Source organism: Brachycentrus maculatus, unplaced genomic scaffold (genome assembly GCF_059751285.1).
Source record: "Brachycentrus maculatus isolate JH-2025_06_01 unplaced genomic scaffold, ASM5975128v1 h1tg001402l, whole genome shotgun sequence".
NCBI lineage: Eukaryota > Metazoa > Arthropoda > Insecta > Trichoptera > Brachycentridae > Brachycentrus > Brachycentrus maculatus.
Genome location: NW_028282051.1, coordinates 1 through 23,292, shown reverse-complemented (window position 1 = coordinate 23,292; position 23,292 = coordinate 1). Strand labels below are relative to the sequence as shown.

At 19.6% G+C, this 23,292-nt stretch overlaps 1 protein-coding gene and 1 pseudogene across 2 annotated transcripts; both read right to left on the bottom strand.

The window, feature by feature from the left end:
* Positions 1-1,049: 1,049 nt before the first annotated feature.
* Positions 1,050-4,198, bottom strand: LOC148299032 (cytochrome c oxidase subunit 2 pseudogene; annotated as a pseudogene). The gene is made up of 2 exons (XR_015839125.1): positions 4,108-4,198; positions 1,050-3,468 (listed from the first exon to the last, which is right to left on the bottom strand). The product of XR_015839125.1 is annotated as a cytochrome c oxidase subunit 2 pseudogene (transcript).
* A 14,382-nt stretch (positions 4,199-18,580) lies between these two features.
* LOC148299031 (cytochrome c oxidase subunit 2-like) lies at positions 18,581-21,730 on the bottom strand. Its single transcript, XM_088276435.1, is given in 2 exon segments — positions 18,581-21,000; positions 21,640-21,730. Coding segments are annotated over 2 exon segments (759 nt in total). The 3' UTR covers positions 18,581-20,332.
* Positions 21,731-23,292: the final 1,562 nt, after the last annotated feature.

Sequence of the window (23,292 nt, the reverse complement as noted above, 5' to 3'; positions counted from 1 at the left end):
TTTTTTATTTCAACTTATGGGGTAAATTATTTCGTTTTAAAATGGGGAATTGTTATAAAAAAAATTCTTGATTTTGGTTGGTTTGAGCATATATTTACCTTAAATTTTAAGTTTTATTTAGAGAAATCCATTAATTTAATTCAAATTTTTCATATGAATTATATTAAAATCTATATTATAATTTTTATTTTATGAGTTATGTTTATTATTTTATTTTTATTAATAAATATTTAATTTAAATAACTTAAATAAGAGTGTAGTATTGAAGATACTAAAGTGATTTTTTAAATCTTTAAATAATTTATTTATAAAAAATTAAATTTTTAAATTTATTTTGAAAAAATAATGTTTTTTTTTAAACTATATAAATAGAAATATTAATGAATTTCACTATATATTAAGTTAGAAGCTTAATTTTCCTATTTCTTTAATTGGAATTTTAAAATTCAATTTTATTATTAACAATAATATACCTCTAATTTTGGTTTCAATTAATAAATAGAGAATAATTTATTATTCAATTGATTAAGTCGAAATTAATTGCTATATAGCTTTCTATTTAAGGTAAGTAAATAACTACTTTTTTTGAATGCAAATCAAATATTTTAAATAAATTATAACCCTTAATTATATTTAATTTGTTCAATTTAATATTTTCATATTTCATTCATAGTAAAGGCCAAATATAAGAATTAATATAAAAAAGGTTCTTGTAATTCATCAATTTATTAAGTTAGTAATCTTGAATAAAATAATTATTGGTATAATTAAACAAATTTCAACATCAAAAATTAAAAATACAATAGTAATAACAAAAAAGTGTATTGAAAATGGAAGTCGGGCTAAAGATTTAGGGTCAAATCCGCATTCGAATGGGGAAAGTTTTTCTTTAGAGTTATAGGTTTTTTTAGATAAAACAATTGAAATAGTTAATAAAATAGAAGAAATTAATAAAATCATTAAAAAAGTAATCAAGGATAAAGTAATTATTTATATTAAAATTTAAACTTTTTGATTGGAAATCAAATATACTTGTTATATTATATAAATATTATGATCTTCATCAATACATTACTAAATAAAGAAATAATCATACTACATCTACAAAATGTCAATATCAAGCAGCAGCTTCTAACCCAAAATGATGGTTTCTAGAAAAATGATTATTTAAATGTCGAACTAAAGAAATAAATAAAAACATGGTTCCAATTATTACATGGAATCCATGAAAGCCTGTGGCTATAAAAAAAGAAGTGCCGTAAATTCTGTCTCTAATTGTGAAAGGGGCTTCAATATATTCGTAAGCTTGAAGAATAGTGAAATAAATTCCTAGGATTACTGTGAATATTAGGCTATATTTAGCCTGTTGGTGGTTATTTTCTAAAAGAGAATGGTGGGCTCATGTAACAGTAATCCCTGAAGTTAATAGAATAATAGTATTTAATAAGGGAATTTGAAAAGGATTAAAAGGTTTAATAGAAACGGGGGGTCATGTTCTACCTAAATTAATCCTAGGATTTAAATTTCTGTGAAAAAAAGCTCAAAAAAATGCAAAAAAGAAAAAAATTTCTGAGACAATAAATAAAATTATCCCTCAACGAAGTCCTAAAGTGACTTTTAAAGTATGGAGTCCTTGGAAAGTTCCTTCTCGGGAAATATCTCGTCATCATTGGTATATCGTTAATAGTGTAATAATAAGACCTAAAATTACTAAATTTAAATTAAAATTATAAAATCAATAAAGTAATCCGGCTAGTAATGTTATTGATCTTAAAGCTCCAGTTAAAGGTCACGGACTTTGATTTACTAAATGGAATGGGTGATTTGAATGGTTTGTCATTAAATAATTTCTCTTGAATATAAAGTTCTAAGAATTGTAAAAACATAAGCTTGAATAAATGATACAGCTACTTCTAAAGTTAAAAGTAAAATTATGATTAAAATTAAAAGATTAGATAATATCATTCTCGAAGTGATATTTATTGATCTCAGTAACGTAATTAATAAATGTCCGGCAATCATATTAGCCATTAATCGAACAGCAAGAGTTAAGGGTCGAATGATATTACTAATAGTTTCAATTAAAACTATAAATGATATTAATATCGATGGAGTACCTTGAGGTACTAAATGAGTAAATATGTGTTGAGTGTTATTTAATCACCCAAAAATTATAAATCTTAATCATATGGGTAAAGCAATTGATAGATTTATTATCATATGACTTGTTCTATTAAAAATATAGGGGAATAACCCTAAAAAATTATTGCATACAATATAAAAAAACAAAGTAATAAAAATAAATGTAGTCCCAAAAGAGTAATTATTTCCAATTAAAATTTTAAATTCATTGTGTAAAGTCTTTAAAATTATGTTTAATATAAAAAAAATACGATTAGGAATCAATCAAAATGATAGGGGGATAATCATTAACCCAATAAAAGTTCTTAACCAATTTAAAGGAAGAGAGAAAATTTTAGTAGAGGGGTCAAAAATTGAAAATAAATTTGCTATCATATTTTAATGAATTATTTTTATTAGTAATTTTTGGATTAAAATTAAAGAACATTATAATTGAAAATAATAAATATAAAAAATTAAAAAATAGAAAAAATATATTTCAATTTAAAGGCATTATTTGTGGAATAAAAGAATATTTTTATGAAAATAATTTAAATATGACATATTTATGTTATATGTTTAACTAATTCTTTATTCATTAGAAGTAAAATAAATTTACTATTAAAGGTTTAAAAGACCAATACTTAGAATTAGTTATCTAATGAGATGTAGTTTTTAATTCAATTAATAAATATATTAGAAGAAATTGATTCTATTATAATAGGTATAAATCTGTGATTTGTTCCGCAAATTTCTGAACATTGACCAAAAAAATTCCGGGCCGGTTAATAAAAAAATTAACTTGATTTAATCGTCCTGGTACAGCGTCAGCTTTAATTCTTAAGGATGGGATAGTTCAAGAATGAATTACATCAGTAGCTCTAATTAACATACGAATTTGAGTTTTTATGGGAATAATAACTTGATTGTCAACTTCTAAAAGTCGGAAATAATTTAAATTAGATTCATTTTTATTAATTATAAAAGAATCAAAAGAAATTTTTTTAAAATCTGAGTATTCGTAAGATCAATATCATTGATGTCCTAAAGTTTTAATGGTTAGTGTGGGTTTATTGTTTTCATCGAGTAAATAAAGTAATTTTAATGACGGAAGAGCAATAAAAATTAAAATAATTCTAGGTAAAAGAGTTCAAATTAATTCAATCATTTGATTTTCTATTAAAAATCGATTTATAAATTTATTAGAAAATAAATTTGCTATAAAATATCTAATTAAAGAAATAATTAGAATTAAAATTATTAAAATGAAGTCATGGAAAAAAATTATTTGTTCTATTAGTGGTGAAGCTCTATTTTGAAAATTTAATTGAGATCAAGTTGCAATTTCTAAAAAAAGAATAATCTTTATAAATGGAGTTTAAGACCAGTGCATTTTTCTGCCATATTAGAAATGGGAAATTAAAGGTATTTCGTTAAATGAATGTTCAGAAGGGGGAGTATTTTGTAATCAATCAATATTAGTATTTATTTGTATATTATAAATAACTAATCGTTGATTAATTATTCTTTCTCATATAATAATTAATAAATACATTATTCTTAAGGTCGATAAGATTGATCCTATAGACGATAAAACATTTCAAGATAAATATCTATCAGGATAATCTGAATATCGGCGGGGTATTCCTGATAATCCTAAGAAATGTTGAGGAAAGAATGTTAGATTTACACCTACAAATATTGTAAAAAATTGAATTTTTAATAAAGCGGGGTTTATGGTTAGTCCTGTAAATAAGGGGTATCAATTAACAAATCCTCCAATAATAGCAAAGACTGCCCCTATTGATAAAACATAATGGAAATGAGCTACTACATAGTAAGTATCGTGAAGTATAATATCAATAGAAGAATTAGCTAAAATAATTCCAGTCAATCCCCCCAATGTAAATAGAAAAATAAATCCTAATCTTCAAATTAAATTAGGGTTATAATTAATTTTATTACCGTGAATTGTGGCTAATCAACTAAAAATTTTAATTCCTGTTGGAATGGCAATAATTATTGTAGCTGATGTAAAGTAAGCTCGGGTGTCAACGTCTATTCCTACTGTGAACATATGATGTGCTCATACAATAAAACCTAAAAGTCCAATAGTTATTATGGCATAAATTATACCTAAGAATCCAAATGATTCTTTTTTACCTCTTTCTTGAGTAATAATTTGAGAAACAATTCCAAATCCCGGTAAAATTAAAATATACACCTCTGGGTGTCCAAAAAATCAAAATAAATGTTGGTAAAGAATGGGGTCTCCCCCTCCTGCTGGGTCAAAAAATGAGGTATTTAAATTTCGATCAGTTAAAAGTATGGTGATAGCACCCGCTAAAACAGGTAAAGATAAAAGAAGTAATAATGCTGTAATAGCTACAGATCAAACAAATAAAGGTATTCGGTCTAAAGAAATTAAATTTGAACGTATATTAATTACAGTAGAAATAAAATTAATAGCCCCTAAAATTGAAGAAATTCCAGCTAAATGAAGAGAAAAAATTGAGAAATCTACGGATCTTCCTGAGTGAGCTAAATTTCTAGAAAGGGGGGGATAGACGGTTCATCCTGTTCCAGTTCCTCTTTCTACAATTGATCTAATTAAAAGAAAATTTAAAGAAGGGGGTAATAGTCAAAATCTTATGTTGTTTATTCGAGGGAAGGCTATATCAGGGGCGCCAATTATTAGTGGGACAAGTCAATTTCCAAAGCCTCCAATTATAATAGGTATAACTATAAAAAAAATCATAATAAATGCATGAGCTGTTACTAAAACATTATAAATCTGATCATTTAAAATTAATGAATTAGTTGACCCCAATTCAATTCGAATAATTATTCTTAAAGAAGTTCCTACTATTCCAGATCAAATACCAAATAAAAAATAAATTGTTCCAATATCTTTATGATTAGTTGAAAATATTCATTGTCGCAGTAAAATGGCTGAATTATAAGCAATAAACTGTAAATTTATTTATAGGAAAAAATTCCTTTTTACTAGTTTTATATTCAATATAAATGATTTTAAATTGCAAATTTAAAGGAGTAAAAATTTTTTACTAAAACTTAATTAATATAATTATTTATAATTTTGAAGATTATTAGTTTAAATTTTAACTTAAAGTTTTAAATAAAAAAAAATCTAATAATAATTAGTCTAATTATTGATAACATATTTATGTAAATTAAAATTTTATATTTTTCTATAGAAAATTTATAATATTTATATTCATTAAAATTGATTATTAAATATGAATATAAAATTCGAATATAAAAAAATATTCTAATTAAAGAAGTTATAATTATAAAAAAACAAATAATATACATATATTCTGTAATTAAAAAATTAATAACTATTCATTTAGATAAAAATCCTAATATTGGAGGGAGTCCTCTTAGTCTTAATAAATTTATAAGAATAAAATAAATTATTAAATTTATTTTACATAAAAAAATTTGATTTAAATTAAAGATTTTTAATTTATTAAATCTAATCATTAAAATGAAATTAATTAATGAATAAATTAAAAAATAAATGATTCATAAATAAATATTTATTAATAAAGATATCAGTATTCAACCGATATGATTAATAGAAGAATAGGAAAATAATAAAATTAAAGAAGTTTGATTTAATCCTATAAATCTCCCTAAAATTACTCTTATTAAACAAAAACAAATAATTAAAATTTTTAGATATAAATAAAATAAAATAATTATAGGGATAATTTTTTGTCAAGTTCTTAGAATTAAACAATTTACCCAAGTTAAACCTTTTATAGTTTTTGGAAATCAGAAATGTAAAGGGGCTGCACCTATTTTTATAAATAATCTTAAATTTAAGATTAATAAAATCGAAATACTAAAGTTGTTTAAATTGATTAAAAATCATTTATTTAAAAAAATTAAGTAAATTGATGAAAAAAGAAAATTAATTGATCTAATTGATTGAATTAAAAAATATTTTATTATTCTTTCTGAAGAAAGATTATTTTTTTTATTTATTATTAAAGGAATAAAAGAAATTAAATTAATTTCTATTCCTATTCACATATTTAAAAAAGAAATGCAGGATAAAGAAAATAGTGTACTAATTATTATTAAAAATAAAAATAAAATTTTTGTTAAATTAAAATGTATAAATATTTTAAAAAAAAAAGATTTAAACTTATATAAATGAGGTATGAACTCATTAGCTTAATTTAGCTTATTTTTTATATTTTGATGTATGAAGCATTTAAATTTTTGAAATTTAATGTTATAGTTTAATTCTATAAAATATAATAAAGGTAACAAATAATTACTTAATTTATTCTATCAAAATAATCCTTTAATCAGGCACTTTATTTATAAAAAAATTAAAAGTATTAGAATAATAAAAAAAACTATAATAGTAAATTTTTGTGTATAATTACTTATATAATAAATATAATATGTAAAAAATTAAAAGTATTAGAATAATAAAAAAAACTATAATAGTAAATTTTTGTGTATAATTACTTATATAATAAATATAATATGTAAAAAATTAAAAGTATTAGAATAATAAAAAAAACTATAATAGTAAATTTTTGTGTATAATTACTTATATAATAAATATAATATGTAAAAAATTAAAAGTATTAGAATAATAAAAAAAACTATAATAGTAAATTTTTGTGTATAATTACTTATATAATAAATATAATATGTAAAAAATTAAAAGTATTAGAATAATAAAAAAAACTATAATAGTAAATTTTTGTGTATAATTACTTATATAATAAATATAATATGTAAAAAATTAAAAATTTTAATATATATTTATTTTTTATTTAATTTATATAGATAATGATATATTTAAATAAATTTTATCTAATTTATAGAATAGTAACGTAATATAGTTATATAAAATTTTAAATAAAATTTATAATTTTAATAGTATATATTTATTTATATATAAAATTTTAATATATATTTATTTTTTATTTAATTTATATAGATAATGATATATTTAAATAAATTTTATCTAATTTATAGAATAGTAACGTAATATAGTTATATAAAATTTTAAATAAAATTTATAATTTTAATAGTATATATTTATTTATATATAAAATTTTAATATATATTTATTTTTTATTTAATTTATATAGATAATGATATATTTAAATAAATTTTATCTAATTTATAGAATAGTAACGTAATATAGTTATATAAAATTTTAAATAAAATTTATAATTTTAATAGTATATATTTATTTATATATAAAATTTTAATATATATTTATTTTTTATTTAATTTATATAGATAATGATATATTTAAATAAATTTTATCTAATTTATAGAATAGTAACGTAATATAGTTATATAAAATTTTAAATAAAATTTATAATTTTAATAGTATATATTTATTTATATATAAAATTTTAATATATATTTATTTTTTATTTAATTTATATAGATAATGATATATTTAAATAAATTTTATCTAATTTATAGAATAGTAACGTAATATAGTTATATAAAATTTTAAATAAAATTTATAATTTTAATAGTATATATTTATTTATATATAAAATTTTAATATATATTTATTTTTTATTTAATTTATATAGATAATGATATATTTAAATAAATTTTATCTAATTTATAGAATAGTAACGTAATATAGTTATATAAAATTTTAAATAAAATTTATAATTTTAATAGTATATATTTATTTATATATAAAATTTTAATATATATTTATTTTTTATTTAATTTATATAGATAATGATATATTTAAATAAATTTTATCTAATTTATAGAATAGTAACGTAATATAGTTATATAAAATTTTAAATAAAATTTATAATTTTAATAGTATATATTTATTTATATATAAAATTTTAATATATATTTATTTTTTATTTAATTTATATAGATAATGATATATTTAAATAAATTTTATCTAATTTATAGAATAGTAACGTAATATAGTTATATAAAATTTTAAATAAAATTTATAATTTTAATAGTATATATTTATTTATATATAAAATTTTAATATATATTTATTTTTTATTTAATTTATATAGATAATGATATATTTAAATAAATTTTATCTAATTTATAGAATAGTAACGTAATATAGTTATATAAAATTTTAAATAAAATTTATAATTTTAATAGTATATATTTATTTATATATAAAATTTTAATATATATTTATTTTTTATTTAATTTATATAGATAATGATATATTTAAATAAATTTTATCTAATTTATAGAATAGTAACGTAATATAGTTATATAAAATTTTAAATAAAATTTATAATTTTAATAGTATATATTTATTTATATATAAAATTTTAATATATATTTATTTTTTATTTAATTTATATAGATAATGATATATTTAAATAAATTTTATCTAATTTATAGAATAGTAACGTAATATAGTTATATAAAATTTTAAATAAAATTTATAATTTTAATAGTATATATTTATTTATATATAAAATTTTAATATATATTTATTTTTTATTTAATTTATATAGATAATGATATATTTAAATAAATTTTATCTAATTTATAGAATAGTAACGTAATATAGTTATATAAAATTTTAAATAAAATTTATAATTTTAATAGTATATATTTATTTATATATAAAATTTTAATATATATTTATTTTTTATTTAATTTATATAGATAATGATATATTTAAATAAATTTTATCTAATTTATAGAATAGTAACGTAATATAGTTATATAAAATTTTAAATAAAATTTATAATTTTAATAGTATATATTTATTTATATATAAAATTTTAATATATATTTATTTTTTATTTAATTTATATAGATAATGATATATTTAAATAAATTTTATCTAATTTATAGAATAGTAACGTAATATAGTTATATAAAATTTTAAATAAAATTTATAATTTTAATAGTATATATTTATTTATATATAAAATTTTAATATATATTTATTTTTTATTTAATTTATATAGATAATGATATATTTAAATAAATTTTATCTAATTTATAGAATAGTAACGTAATATAGTTATATAAAATTTTAGATATATTCTTATAAAAAAACTAATTATTAAAAACAAATATAAAGTTAGTTCTAGCTATTATATTTATTATATGTATATATATATAAATAATTTATTTGAGATAAAGATTTAAAAAATTTAATTATTAAATAATATATAATTTTAATAAATAAAGAAATTTAATTTTAGTAATTTTATAAAAATTAATAAATTTAGTGCCAGCAATTGCGGTTATACTAAAAATTTAATTAAATATAATACATAAATTTATTAATTAATATAATTAAAAATTAATTTAAAAATTAATTAAGTAAAATTTTTAATTTTTTTATAATTTTTTTATTTTATAAAAAAATGAAGTAACTTAAATTAATCATTAAACTAGAATTAGATACTCTATTATTTTAAATGAAAATATTTTTAAAATAAGGTATTAAAAGTTATAATCTTTAAACTTAAAGAATTTGGCAGTATTTTAATTTAATTAGAGGAATCTGTTAATTAATTGATATCCCACAATTAATTTTACTTAATTTATTAAATTTATATATCGTTGTTATAAAAATTTTTTTAGAAAATTAAAATTTTAATTTTTTCATAAAAAATTATATCAAATCAAGATGTAGTTGATAATTAAGAATTTAATGGATTATATATAAAAAAATTTTTGAATAATTTTATGAAATAAAATTTGAAAAGAGATTTAAAAGTAATTTAATTTAATTTGATTAAATGATTAAATTTTAAAATATGTACATATTGCCCGTCACTTTCATTATAAATTGAAATAAGTCGTAACAAAGTAGAAGTACTGGAAAGTGTTTCTAGAATTAACAAATTAAAACTTTAAAGTAAAGTAATTCATTTACATTGAAAATTTAATGTGCAATTCATTTTAATTTGAAAAATTAAAAATTAAAAAAATAATAAATTTAAAAATTAATTTAATTAAAATAATAAATTTTTAATAAAAAATTTTAGTAATTTTTAAAGAATAAATAAAAATTTTTATAGAAAATTAGTATAGAAATAGAATTTTTAAAAAATCATGAAATATAAATTATTAAAAAGTAAATTTAATTTATTGTACCTTGTGTATCAGTGAATATTTAAATAAAATTATTTATATTAAATTTTTCGAAAAAAAAAGAGTTAATTAAATTAATTATTTTAGTTATTGTATTAAAAATATTAAAAATAATTTATTTGAAATGAAATGTTAAACGATTTTTTTTATATCTAATTTTAAAAGAAATAAATTTAATTTAGTTATTTTAAAATAATTTTTTATTTAATTTATAAAATTTATTAAAAATAGTTATATTTATTGGGATAAGCTAATAAATTTATAATTAAATATTAAAAAAATTTAAAAATAAATTTATAAAAATTAAATTATTTAATAATTATATTTTTTTATAAAAAATTTATTAATTTATAAATATTTTAATTTATGTAAATATTAATTAAGAAATTTATTTAAATATTATTTTTAATTATTAAAAATAATAAATAATGATATTATTAGTATATAAATAATTTATAAATTAATTTTTGTGTAAAATTGATTTTAAGAATTCGGCAAATTTATATTCGCTTGTTTAACAAAAACATGTCTTTTTGATTAATAATTAAAAGTCTAATCTGCCCCCTGAATATTTAAATTTAAAGGGCTGCAGTATATTAACTGTACAAAGGTAGCATAATAATTAGGTTTTTAATTGAAATCTTGTATGAATGATTGGACGAAATATAAACTTTTTTAAATTAATTAAATAAAATTTAATTTTTTAGTCAAAAAGCTAAAATTTTTTTAAAAGACGAGAAGACCCTATAAATTTTTATAATAAAATTATTTATAAAGTTTTTTAAATATATAATTAAATCAATTTAATTATTTTGTTGGGGCGATAGAAAAATTTATAGAACTTTTTTTGAAAATTTTAATTTAAATTAAAATTTTATTTTATAAAAAATTATTATTAATAGTTAAAAGATTAAAATACTTTAGGGATAACAGCGTAATGTTAATTTTAAGTTCATATTAAAATTAAAGTTTGCGACCTCGATGTTGGATTAAAATTAAGTTTAAATGCAAAAATTTAAATTTTGAGTCTGTTCGACTTTTAAAATTTTACATGATCTGAGTTCAAACCGGTGTGAGCCAGGTTGGTTTCTATCTTTAAATAAAATTTAATATTTTAGTACGAAAGGAATAAATATTAGAAATAATTTTTTAATAATTGATTAAATGTAATGAAATTAAATTATTTTGACAGAATTAAATGTGTTAAATTTAGAATTTAATTATATGTATAAATTAGTATACATAAATAATAATTAATAAATATGAAATTTTTATATTTTTATTAATTTATTTAATTTTAGTAATCATAGTATTGGTAAGAGTTGCTTTTTTTACTTTATTAGAACGAAAAGTTTTAGGGTATATTCAAATTCGAAAAGGTCCGTTAAAAGTAGGATTTTTGGGGATTGTTCAACCTTTTAGAGACGCTATTAAGTTATTTAGTAAAGAGTTTGTTTTTCCTTTTAATTCTAATTATTATTTATTCTTTTTATCTCCTTTATTGAGAATATTAATAGCTTTATGAATATGAATTATAATTCCTTATTTTATTGTTTTTTTAAGCTTTAACTTAGGATTTTTATTCATTTTATGTTGTTTAAGAGTTAGGGTTTATTTTGTTGTAATTTCTGGGTGGGCTTCTAATTCTAATTATGCTAAATTAGGAAGATTGCGAGGGTTAGCTCAGACTATTTCTTATGAGGTAAGATTAGCTTTGATTTTATTGTCTCCTTTATTGTTAATAAATAGTTATAATTTTATAAATTTAGTTTATTATCAAGAAAATATTTGATTTTTATTTTTAATATTTCCTTTGATATTAAGGTTATTTAGTTCTATATTGGCTGAGTTAAATCGGACTCCGTTTGATTTTATGGAGGGAGAAAGTGAGTTAGTTTCAGGGTTTAATGTAGAATATAGAAGGGGTGGATTTGCATTCATTTTTTTAGCTGAATATTCAAATATTCTATTTATAAGAATATTATTTGTATTAATCTTTATGGGGGGTAAATGTGTACATTTATTTTTTTTTTTAAAATTAATATTGTTGGGATTTTCATTTATTTGAGTTCGTGGGCTATTACCGCGGTATCGTTATGATAAGCTAATAAATTTAGCTTGAAAATCTTATTTACCTATTTCTTTAAATTATTTATTTTTTTATTTTTGTTTAATTATTTATTTATGTAATTTTATTAGTATAAATTAATAAGATTTTTATCTTTACTTAAGTTTTCAAAACAAATGCTTTATTTAAGCTAATTAATTAGAGTTTTATTAGATAAATAAATCTCAAATTTTTGGAATTAAAGGATTTAAAATAAAATATCTAAAATAAAAGAAAGTTAAAATTTGTCTTAATATTATGTAAGGGTATTCTATTGGGCATCTACCCAATCAAGTAAGAATAAAAAATACAAAGATAAAATTTCAAAAAAGGATTTTATTTAATCTATAAAATTGAATTCCTTTAATATTTTTATTAAAAGTAAAAGGTATATTAAAAAGAATTAAAATAGATATAATTAATGCAATAACTCCCCCTAATTTATTAGGAATTGACCGAAGAATTGCATATGCAAATAAAAAATATCATTCAGGTTGAATGTGAATAGGGGTGATTATAGGGTTAGCGGGAATAAAATTATCAGGGTCTCCTAATAGGAAAGGAGCTTTTATACATAAAATTAAAATTAATATTAAAAAAATAAAAAATCCTATGATGTCTTTAAAAGTAAAATAGGGGTGAAAGGGAATTTTATCGATATTATTATTAACTCTTAAAGGATTTCTAGATCCGGTTTGATGGAGAAACACTAAGTGAATAATAGAAAACATTAAAATAACAAATGGTATGATAAAATGAAATATAAAAAATCGATTTAAAGTTGCGTTATTAACTGAAAATCCTCCTCAAATTCATTGAACTAGTTCAGTTCCAGCGTAAGGAACAGCTGAGAGAAGGTTTGTAATTACTGTTGCTCCTCAAAAAGATATTTGTCCTCAAGGTAAAACATAGCCTATAAAGGCTGTTATTATACATAAAAGGAAGATAATAATTCCAACTATTCATGTAAATTTGAATATGAATGATTCATAGTAAATTCCTCGTCCAATATGAATATATAAGCAAATAAAAAAAAATGAAGCACCGTTAGTGTGGATAATTCGGATTAATCATCCATAATTGACATTTCGGTAAATATGATCTAAGCTAGAAAAAGCTATTTCAACATTGGGGATATAGTTTATTGTTAAAAATAATCCAGTAAGAATTTGAATTATTAAACAAAGTCCCAGAGTCGATCCCATATTTCATATAAAAGAAATATTAGAAGGAGTGGGTAAATTAACCAAAGAATTAGTTATAATTCTTATAATAGGATGAGTATCTTTTAAGGGTATAAATTTTGAATTTTTCATTTAATTTTTGATTCGCATGGGGCTGTACTTAAGGTTAATAATTTTAATAGAAATAACTAATATGATAAATAAATAAATTATTATTAAGATAGTGAAATATATTTCATTTTGATTATAGAAATTAGATATAAATAAATTATTTTCAAAATTTATTATTAAGGAAAAATTATTTATTTTTATAGTTTCTATGTTAATAAAGTGTATAATATTATTTATATTAAAGTAAAATAAACTTAATAAAATAATTATATAAATTAAATTTATTTTATTAAAATTTAAAATTTTATTAGAAGTTATTCTAGAAATATAAATAAATAAAACTAGTAATCCCCCAATAAAAGTTAAAAATATAATATAAGATATTCAAAATGTTTGACTTATTATTCCAATGATTAAGGTTATTAATGAAGTTTGGATAATTATTATAATAGTAATTATTAAAGGGTGAGATATTTTTAAAATTTTTAAATTAATTAGGGAGAAAATAACTATTAATATATATAATTTTAATCTTCAAAGAATAGTTTAATAAAAATAATAATTTTGGAGATTATAGATAAATTTATAGTTTTTCTTTGAAAGTTTTAAAAGAAAAAAATCTTATTTTTGAATTACAAAATCAATATTTTATTTAAATTATTAAAACTAATGAAAATTTTATTTGTAAAATATTTTTTATTTATAAATTATATTATAAGAAATTTTTTATTTTCTTTAAATCGTAAACATTTATTAATTATTTTATTAAGTTTAGAATTAATTAGATTAATTTTATTTTTATTAATATATATGTATATATTAATTTTAGGGTCATTTTATTTCATAATTTTATTTTTAATTTTAGTTGTTTGTGAGGGGGTTCTAGGGCTTTCGATTTTAATTTTTATAATTCGTATATGTGGAAACGATTACATTCAAGTATTTAGAATTTTATAATGATAAAATATATGTTTTTTTTTTGGATATTAATATTTCTATTATTTAAAAAAAATTGTTTTTGATTAATGCAAATAATGATTTTTTTTATTACTTTAGTATTTATAATATTTTCTCTAAATTCATTTAATTTTACTAATTTAAGTTATAATTTTGGTAGAGATTTAATTTCTTATTTTTTGATTTTATTGAGTTTATGAATTTCTGGGTTAATAATTATGGCTAGGTTAAAGATTTATAGAAAAATATTATATGTAAATTTATTTATTTTTAATGTTATTTTTTTATTATTAATATTATTTTGTACTTTTAGTTCTATAAATTTATTTATATTATATTTATTTTTTGAAGGTTCTTTAATTCCTATTTTTTTTTTAATTTTAGGATGGGGGGTGCAATCTGAACGAATTCAAGCTGGGATATATTTATTATTTTATACATTATTTGTTTCTCTACCTTTTTTGTTGGGGATTTTTTATATTAATCAAGAGTATCTCAGGTTAATAATTTGCATACTGGAAAGTATAAAATTTATAAATTTTATTTTATATTTTATTATAATTTTAGCTTTCTTAGTAAAAATTCCTATATTTATGGTTCATTTATGATTACCTAAAGCACATGTAGAAGCTCCTATTAGAGGTTCTATAATTTTAGCGGGTATTATGTTAAAATTAGGGGGTTACGGTATTTTACGTATTATAAGATTTTTATATTATTTAAATAAGAAATTTGGGGTAATTTTCATTAGAATTAGATTAGTGGGAGCTTTTTTTGTAAGTTTAATTTGTTTTTTCCAGGTTGATTTAAAAGCTTTAGTTGCTTATTCTTCAGTTGTTCATATAGGATTAATATTAGGGGGGTTAATGACTTTGACAAATTGAGGAGTTAGGGGGAGATACTTGTTAATAATTGGACATGGGTTGTGTTCTTCAGGGTTATTTTGTTTAGTTAATATAAATTATGAACGTTTACATAGACGAAATTTATTTATTAATAAAGGAATAATAGTAATGATGCCGTCATTATCATTATGGTGGTTTTTATTATTATCTAGTAATATGGCAGCTCCCCCATCTTTAAATTTATTAGGGGAAATTAGGTTAATAATTAGGTTATTGGAATATTCATGAATTTTAATTTTTATGTTAGCATTGGTGTCTTTTTTCTCAGCGGGCTATAGACTTTATCTATTTTCTTATGTTCAACATGGGGGCTATAAATTTAGAATAAATAGTTATTTTTTAAATGAATCACGGGAATTTTTATTATTATTTTTACATTGAGTTCCTCTAAATTTATTAATTTTTAAATTAGATTTATTAATATTTATTTTTTAATTTTTTTACTTAAATAGTTTAATTAAAATATTAATTTGTGGTATTAATGATATTATATATGTTGTATATATTTTAAGTTATTTATTTTTTAAATTTATTTAAATTATTTAGATTAATTTTATTTATTTTAGGAATAACAAGAATTACTTTAAGAAATTTTTTTATAAAAAAAGATTTAAGTATTTTTTGTGAGTTTAGATTTCAAATTTTAAATTCTTTAGATTTAGCCATGATTTTTCTATTAGATTGAATATCTCTAATTTTTATTGGGGCTGTTTTTATTATTTCTAGAATAGTTATTTATTACAGAAATAGTTATATATCTATAGACATAAATAAAATTCGATTTTTTTTATTAGTTATTTTATTTATTATATCTATAATTTTAATAATTATGAGACCTAATATAATTAGAATTCTATTAGGGTGAGACGGATTGGGTCTAGTTTCTTATTGTCTAGTAATTTATTATCAAAATGTTAAATCTTATAGGGCCGGAATATTAACTATTTTGTCTAATCGAATTGGTGATATTGCTATCTTATTAAGTATTGTCTGAATGTTAAATTATGGGAGATGAAATTTTCTTTTTTATTTATATTATATAAAAAATGATAGTTCAATAGTTTTAATTAGAAGCTTAATCTTATTAGCTGGTGCTACTAAAAGTGCTCAAATTCCTTTTTCTTCCTGGTTACCAGCTGCCATAGCAGCTCCAACTCCTGTTTCTGCTTTAGTACATTCTTCTACTTTAGTAACTGCGGGGGTTTATTTAATTATTCGGTTTAGGGAATTGATTGAAAATTCTTTAATTTTTAAATTTTTAATATTTTTAGGGATATTAACTATATTTATATCTGGAATAGGGGCTAATTTTGAATATGATTTAAAAAAAATTATTGCTCTATCTACTTTAAGCCAATTAGGACTAATAATAATAATTTTAGGGGCTGGTTTTAGAGTTTTAGCCTTTTTTCATTTATTAATTCATGCTTTTTTTAAAAGTTTATTATTTTTATGTGCAGGAGTTATAATTCATAGATTTAAGGATACTCAAGATATTCGTTTAATAATAGGAAGAGTAAAATTTATACCCTTAGTGGGATTATTTTTTAATATTTCTAATTTAGCTTTGTGTGGGGTTCCTTTTTTAGCAGGGTTTTATTCAAAAGATTTAATCTCTTAGAGTCTTTATTTTGTAATAATTTAAATTTTATTATTTTAATTGGAGCTTATTTATCTACTGGGTTAACTGTAGCTTATACTATTCGATTGATATACTTTAGGTTATTTACTGAGATGAATTTTTATCCATTAATAAACTTTCATTTTGAAGAAAAAGTTATGGAAAAAAGTATATTTTTATTATTTTTTTTAAGAATTTTTAGAGGCTCAATTTTTATATGAATAATTTTTTCTTCCATAAAATTTATTTATTTGCCTTTTAAGCTTAAAATTTTAGTGCTAATAGTAATTTTAGGGGGGGGTGTGTTAGGCAGTTTATTAAGTTTTAGTCATAAATTATTAAATTTTAATTATTGATATAATTTAAGGAGATTTTTTGGCTCTATGTGGTTTATAATTTTTATTTCAACTTATGGGGTAAATTATTTCGTTTTAAAATGGGGAATTGTTATAAAAAAAATTCTTGATTTTGGTTGGTTTGAGCATATATTTACCTTAAATTTTAAGTTTTATTTAGAGAAATCCATTAATTTAATTCAAATTTTTCATATGAATTATATTAAAATCTATATTATAATTTTTATTTTATGAGTTATGTTTATTATTTTATTTTTATTAATAAATATTTAATTTAAATAACTTAAATAAGAGTGTAGTATTGAAGATACTAAAGTGATTTTTTAAATCTTTAAATAATTTATTTATAAAAAATTAAATTTTTAAATTTATTTTGAAAAAATAATGTTTTTTTTTAAACTATATAAATAGAAATATTAATGAATTTCACTATATATTAAGTTAGAAGCTTAATTTTCCTATTTCTTTAATTGGAATTTTAAAATTCAATTTTATTATTAACAATAATATACCTCTAATTTTGGTTTCAATTAATAAATAGAGAATAATTTATTATTCAATTGATTAAGTCGAAATTAATTGCTATATAGCTTTCTATTTAAGGTAAGTAAATAACTACTTTTTTTGAATGCAAATCAAATATTTTAAATAAATTATAACCCTTAATTATATTTAATTTGTTCAATTTAATATTTTCATATTTCATTCATAGTAAAGGCCAAATATAAGAATTAATATAAAAAAGGTTCTTGTAATTCATCAATTTATTAAGTTAGTAATCTTGAATAAAATAATTATTGGTATAATTAAACAAATTTCAACATCAAAAATTAAAAATACAATAGTAATAACAAAAAAGTGTATTGAAAATGGAAGTCGGGCTAAAGATTTAGGGTCAAATCCGCATTCGAATGGGGAAAGTTTTTCTTTAGAGTTATAGGTTTTTTTAGATAAAACAATTGAAATAGTTAATAAAATAGAAGAAATTAATAAAATCATTAAAAAAGTAATCAAGGATAAAGTAATTATTTATATTAAAATTTAAACTTTTTGATTGGAAATCAAATATACTTGTTATATTATATAAATATTATGATCTTCATCAATACATTACTAAATAAAGAAATAATCATACTACATCTACAAAATGTCAATATCAAGCAGCAGCTTCTAACCCAAAATGATGGTTTCTAGAAAAATGATTATTTAAATGTCGAACTAAAGAAATAAATAAAAACATGGTTCCAATTATTACATGGAATCCATGAAAGCCTGTGGCTATAAAAAAAGAAGTGCCGTAAATTCTGTCTCTAATTGTGAAAGGGGCTTCAATATATTCGTAAGCTTGAAGAATAGTGAAATAAATTCCTAGGATTACTGTGAATATTAGGCTATATTTAGCCTGTTGGTGGTTATTTTCTAAAAGAGAATGGTGGGCTCATGTAACAGTAATCCCTGAAGTTAATAGAATAATAGTATTTAATAAGGGAATTTGAAAAGGATTAAAAGGTTTAATAGAAACGGGGGGTCATGTTCTACCTAAATTAATCCTAGGATTTAAATTTCTGTGAAAAAAAGCTCAAAAAAATGCAAAAAAGAAAAAAATTTCTGAGACAATAAATAAAATTATCCCTCAACGAAGTCCTAAAGTGACTTTTAAAGTATGGAGTCCTTGGAAAGTTCCTTCTCGGGAAATATCTCGTCATCATTGGTATATCGTTAATAGTGTAATAATAAGACCTAAAATTACTAAATTTAAATTAAAATTATAAAATCAATAAAGTAATCCGGCTAGTAATGTTATTGATCTTAAAGCTCCAGTTAAAGGTCACGGACTTTGATTTACTAAATGGAATGGGTGATTTGAATGGTTTGTCATTAAATAATTTCTCTTGAATATAAAGTTCTAAGAATTGTAAAAACATAAGCTTGAATAAATGATACAGCTACTTCTAAAGTTAAAAGTAAAATTATGATTAAAATTAAAAGATTAGATAATATCATTCTCGAAGTGATATTTATTGATCTCAGTAACGTAATTAATAAATGTCCGGCAATCATATTAGCCATTAATCGAACAGCAAGAGTTAAGGGTCGAATGATATTACTAATAGTTTCAATTAAAACTATAAATGATATTAATATCGATGGAGTACCTTGAGGTACTAAATGAGTAAATATGTGTTGAGTGTTATTTAATCACCCAAAAATTATAAATCTTAATCATATGGGTAAAGCAATTGATAGATTTATTATCATATGACTTGTTCTATTAAAAATATAGGGGAATAACCCTAAAAAATTATTGCATACAATATAAAAAAACAAAGTAATAAAAATAAATGTAGTCCCAAAAGAGTAATTATTTCCAATTAAAATTTTAAATTCATTGTGTAAAGTCTTTAAAATTATGTTTAATATAAAAAAAATACGATTAGGAATCAATCAAAATGATAGGGGGATAATCATTAACCCAATAAAAGTTCTTAACCAATTTAAAGGAAGAGAGAAAATTTTAGTAGAGGGGTCAAAAATTGAAAATAAATTTGCTATCATATTTTAATGAATTATTTTTATTAGTAATTTTTGGATTAAAATTAAAGAACATTATAATTGAAAATAATAAATATAAAAAATTAAAAAATAGAAAAAATATATTTCAATTTAAAGGCATTATTTGTGGAATAAAAGAATATTTTTATGAAAATAATTTAAATATGACATATTTATGTTATATGTTTAACTAATTCTTTATTCATTAGAAGTAAAATAAATTTACTATTAAAGGTTTAAAAGACCAATACTTAGAATTAGTTATCTAATGAGATGTAGTTTTTAATTCAATTAATAAATATATTAGAAGAAATTGATTCTATTATAATAGGTATAAATCTGTGATTTGTTCCGCAAATTTCTGAACATTGACCAAAAAAAATTCCGGGCCGGTTAATAAAAAAATTAACTTGATTTAATCGTCCTGGTACAGCGTCAGCTTTAATTCTTAAGGATGGGATAGTTCAAGAATGAATTACATCAGTAGCTCTAATTAACATACGAATTTGAGTTTTTATGGGAATAATAACTTGATTGTCAACTTCTAAAAGTCGGAAATAATTTAAATTAGATTCATTTTTATTAATTATAAAAGAATCAAAAGAAATTTTTTTAAAATCTGAGTATTCGTAAGATCAATATCATTGATGTCCTAAAGTTTTAATGGTTAGTGTGGGTTTATTGTTTTCATCGAGTAAATAAAGTAATTTTAATGACGGAAGAGCAATAAAAATTAAAATAATTCTAGGTAAAAGAGTTCAAATTAATTCAATCATTTGATTTTCTATTAAAAATCGATTTATAAATTTATTAGAAAATAAATTTGCTATAAAATATCTAATTAAAGAAATAATTAGAATTAAAATTATTAAAATGAAGTCATGGAAAAAAATTATTTGTTCTATTAGTGGTGAAGCTCTATTTTGAAAATTTAATTGAGATCAAGTTGCAATTTCTAAAAAAAGAATAATCTTTATAAATGGAGTTTAAGACCAGTGCATTTTTCTGCCATATTAGAAATGGGAAATTAAAGGTATTTCGTTAAATGAATGTTCAGAAGGGGGAGTATTTTGTAATCAATCAATATTAGTATTTATTTGTATATTATAAATAACTAATCGTTGATTAATTATTCTTTCTCATATAATAATTAATAAATACATTATTCTTAAGGTCGATAAGATTGATCCTATAGACGATAAAACATTTCAAGATAAATATCTATCAGGATAATCTGAATATCGGCGGGGTATTCCTGATAATCCTAAGAAATGTTGAGGAAAGAATGTTAGATTTACACCTACAAATATTGTAAAAAATTGAATTTTTAATAAAGCGGGGTTTATGGTTAGTCCTGTAAATAAGGGGTATCAATTAACAAATCCTCCAATAATAGCAAAGACTGCCCCTATTGATAAAACATAATGGAAATGAGCTACTACATAGTAAGTATCGTGAAGTATAATATCAATAGAAGAATTAGCTAAAATAATTCCAGTCAATCCCCCCAATGTAAATAGAAAAATAAATCCTAATCTTCAAATTAAATTAGGGTTATAATTAATTTTATTACCGTGAATTGTGGCTAATCAACTAAAAATTTTAATTCCTGTTGGAATGGCAATAATTATTGTAGCTGATGTAAAGTAAGCTCGGGTGTCAACGTCTATTCCTACTGTGAACATATGATGTGCTCATACAATAAAACCTAAAAGTCCAATAGTTATTATGGCATAAATTATACCTAAGAATCCAAATGATTCTTTTTTACCTCTTTCTTGAGTAATAATTTGAGAAACAATTCCAAATCCCGGTAAAATTAAAATATACACCTCTGGGTGTCCAAAAAATCAAAATAAATGTTGGTAAAGAATGGGGTCTCCCCCTCCTGCTGGGTCAAAAAATGAGGTATTTAAATTTCGATCAGTTAAAAGTATGGTGATAGCACCCGCTAAAACAGGTAAAGATAAAAGAAGTAATAATGCTGTAATAGCTACAGATCAAACAAATAAAGGTATTCGGTCTAAAGAAATTAAATTTGAACGTATATTAATTACAGTAGAAATAAAATTAATAGCCCCTAAAATTGAAGAAATTCCAGCTAAATGAAGAGAAAAAATTGAGAAATCTACGGATCTTCCTGAGTGAGCTAAATTTCTAGAAAGGGGGGGATAGACGGTTCATCCTGTTCCAGTTCCTCTTTCTACAATTGATCTAATTAAAAGAAAATTTAAAGAAGGGGGTAATAGTCAAAATCTTATGTTGTTTATTCGAGGGAAGGCTATATCAGGGGCGCCAATTATTAGTGGGACAAGTCAATTTCCAAAGCCTCCAATTATAATAGGTATAACTATAAAAAAAATCATAATAAATGCATGAGCTGTTACTAAAACATTATAAATCTGATCATTTAAAATTAATGAATTAGTTGACCCCAATTCAATTCGAATAATTATTCTTAAAGAAGTTCCTACTATTCCAGATCAAATACCAAATAAAAAATAAATTGTTCCAATATCTTTATGATTAGTTGAAAATATTCATTGTCGCAGTAAAATGGCTGAATTATAAGCAATAAACTGTAAATTTATTTATAGGAAAAAATTCCTTTTTACTAGTTTTATATTCAATATAAATGATTTTAAATTGCAAATTTAAAGGAGTAAAAATTTTTTACTAAAACTTAATTAATATAATTATTTATAATTTTGAAGATTATTAGTTTAAATTTTAACTTAAAGTTTTAAATAAAAAAAAATCTAATAATAATTAGTCTAATTATTGATAACATATTTATGTAAATTAAAATTTTATATTTTTCTATAGAAAATTTATAATATTTATATTCATTAAAATTGATTATTAAATATGAATATAAAATTCGAATATAAAAAAATATTCTAATTAAAGAAGTTATAATTATAAAAAAACAAATAATATACATATATTCTGTAATTAAAAAATTAATAACTATTCATTTAGATAAAAATCCTAATATTGGAGGGAGTCCTCTTAGTCTTAATAAATTTATAAGAATAAAATAAATTATTAAATTTATTTTACATAAAAAAATTTGATTTAAATTAAAGATTTTTAATTTATTAAATCTAATCATTAAAATGAAATTAATTAATGAATAAATTAAAAAATAAATGATTCATAAATAAATATTTATTAATAAAGATATCAGTATTCAACCGATATGATTAATAGAAGAATAGGAAAATAATAAAATTAAAGAAGTTTA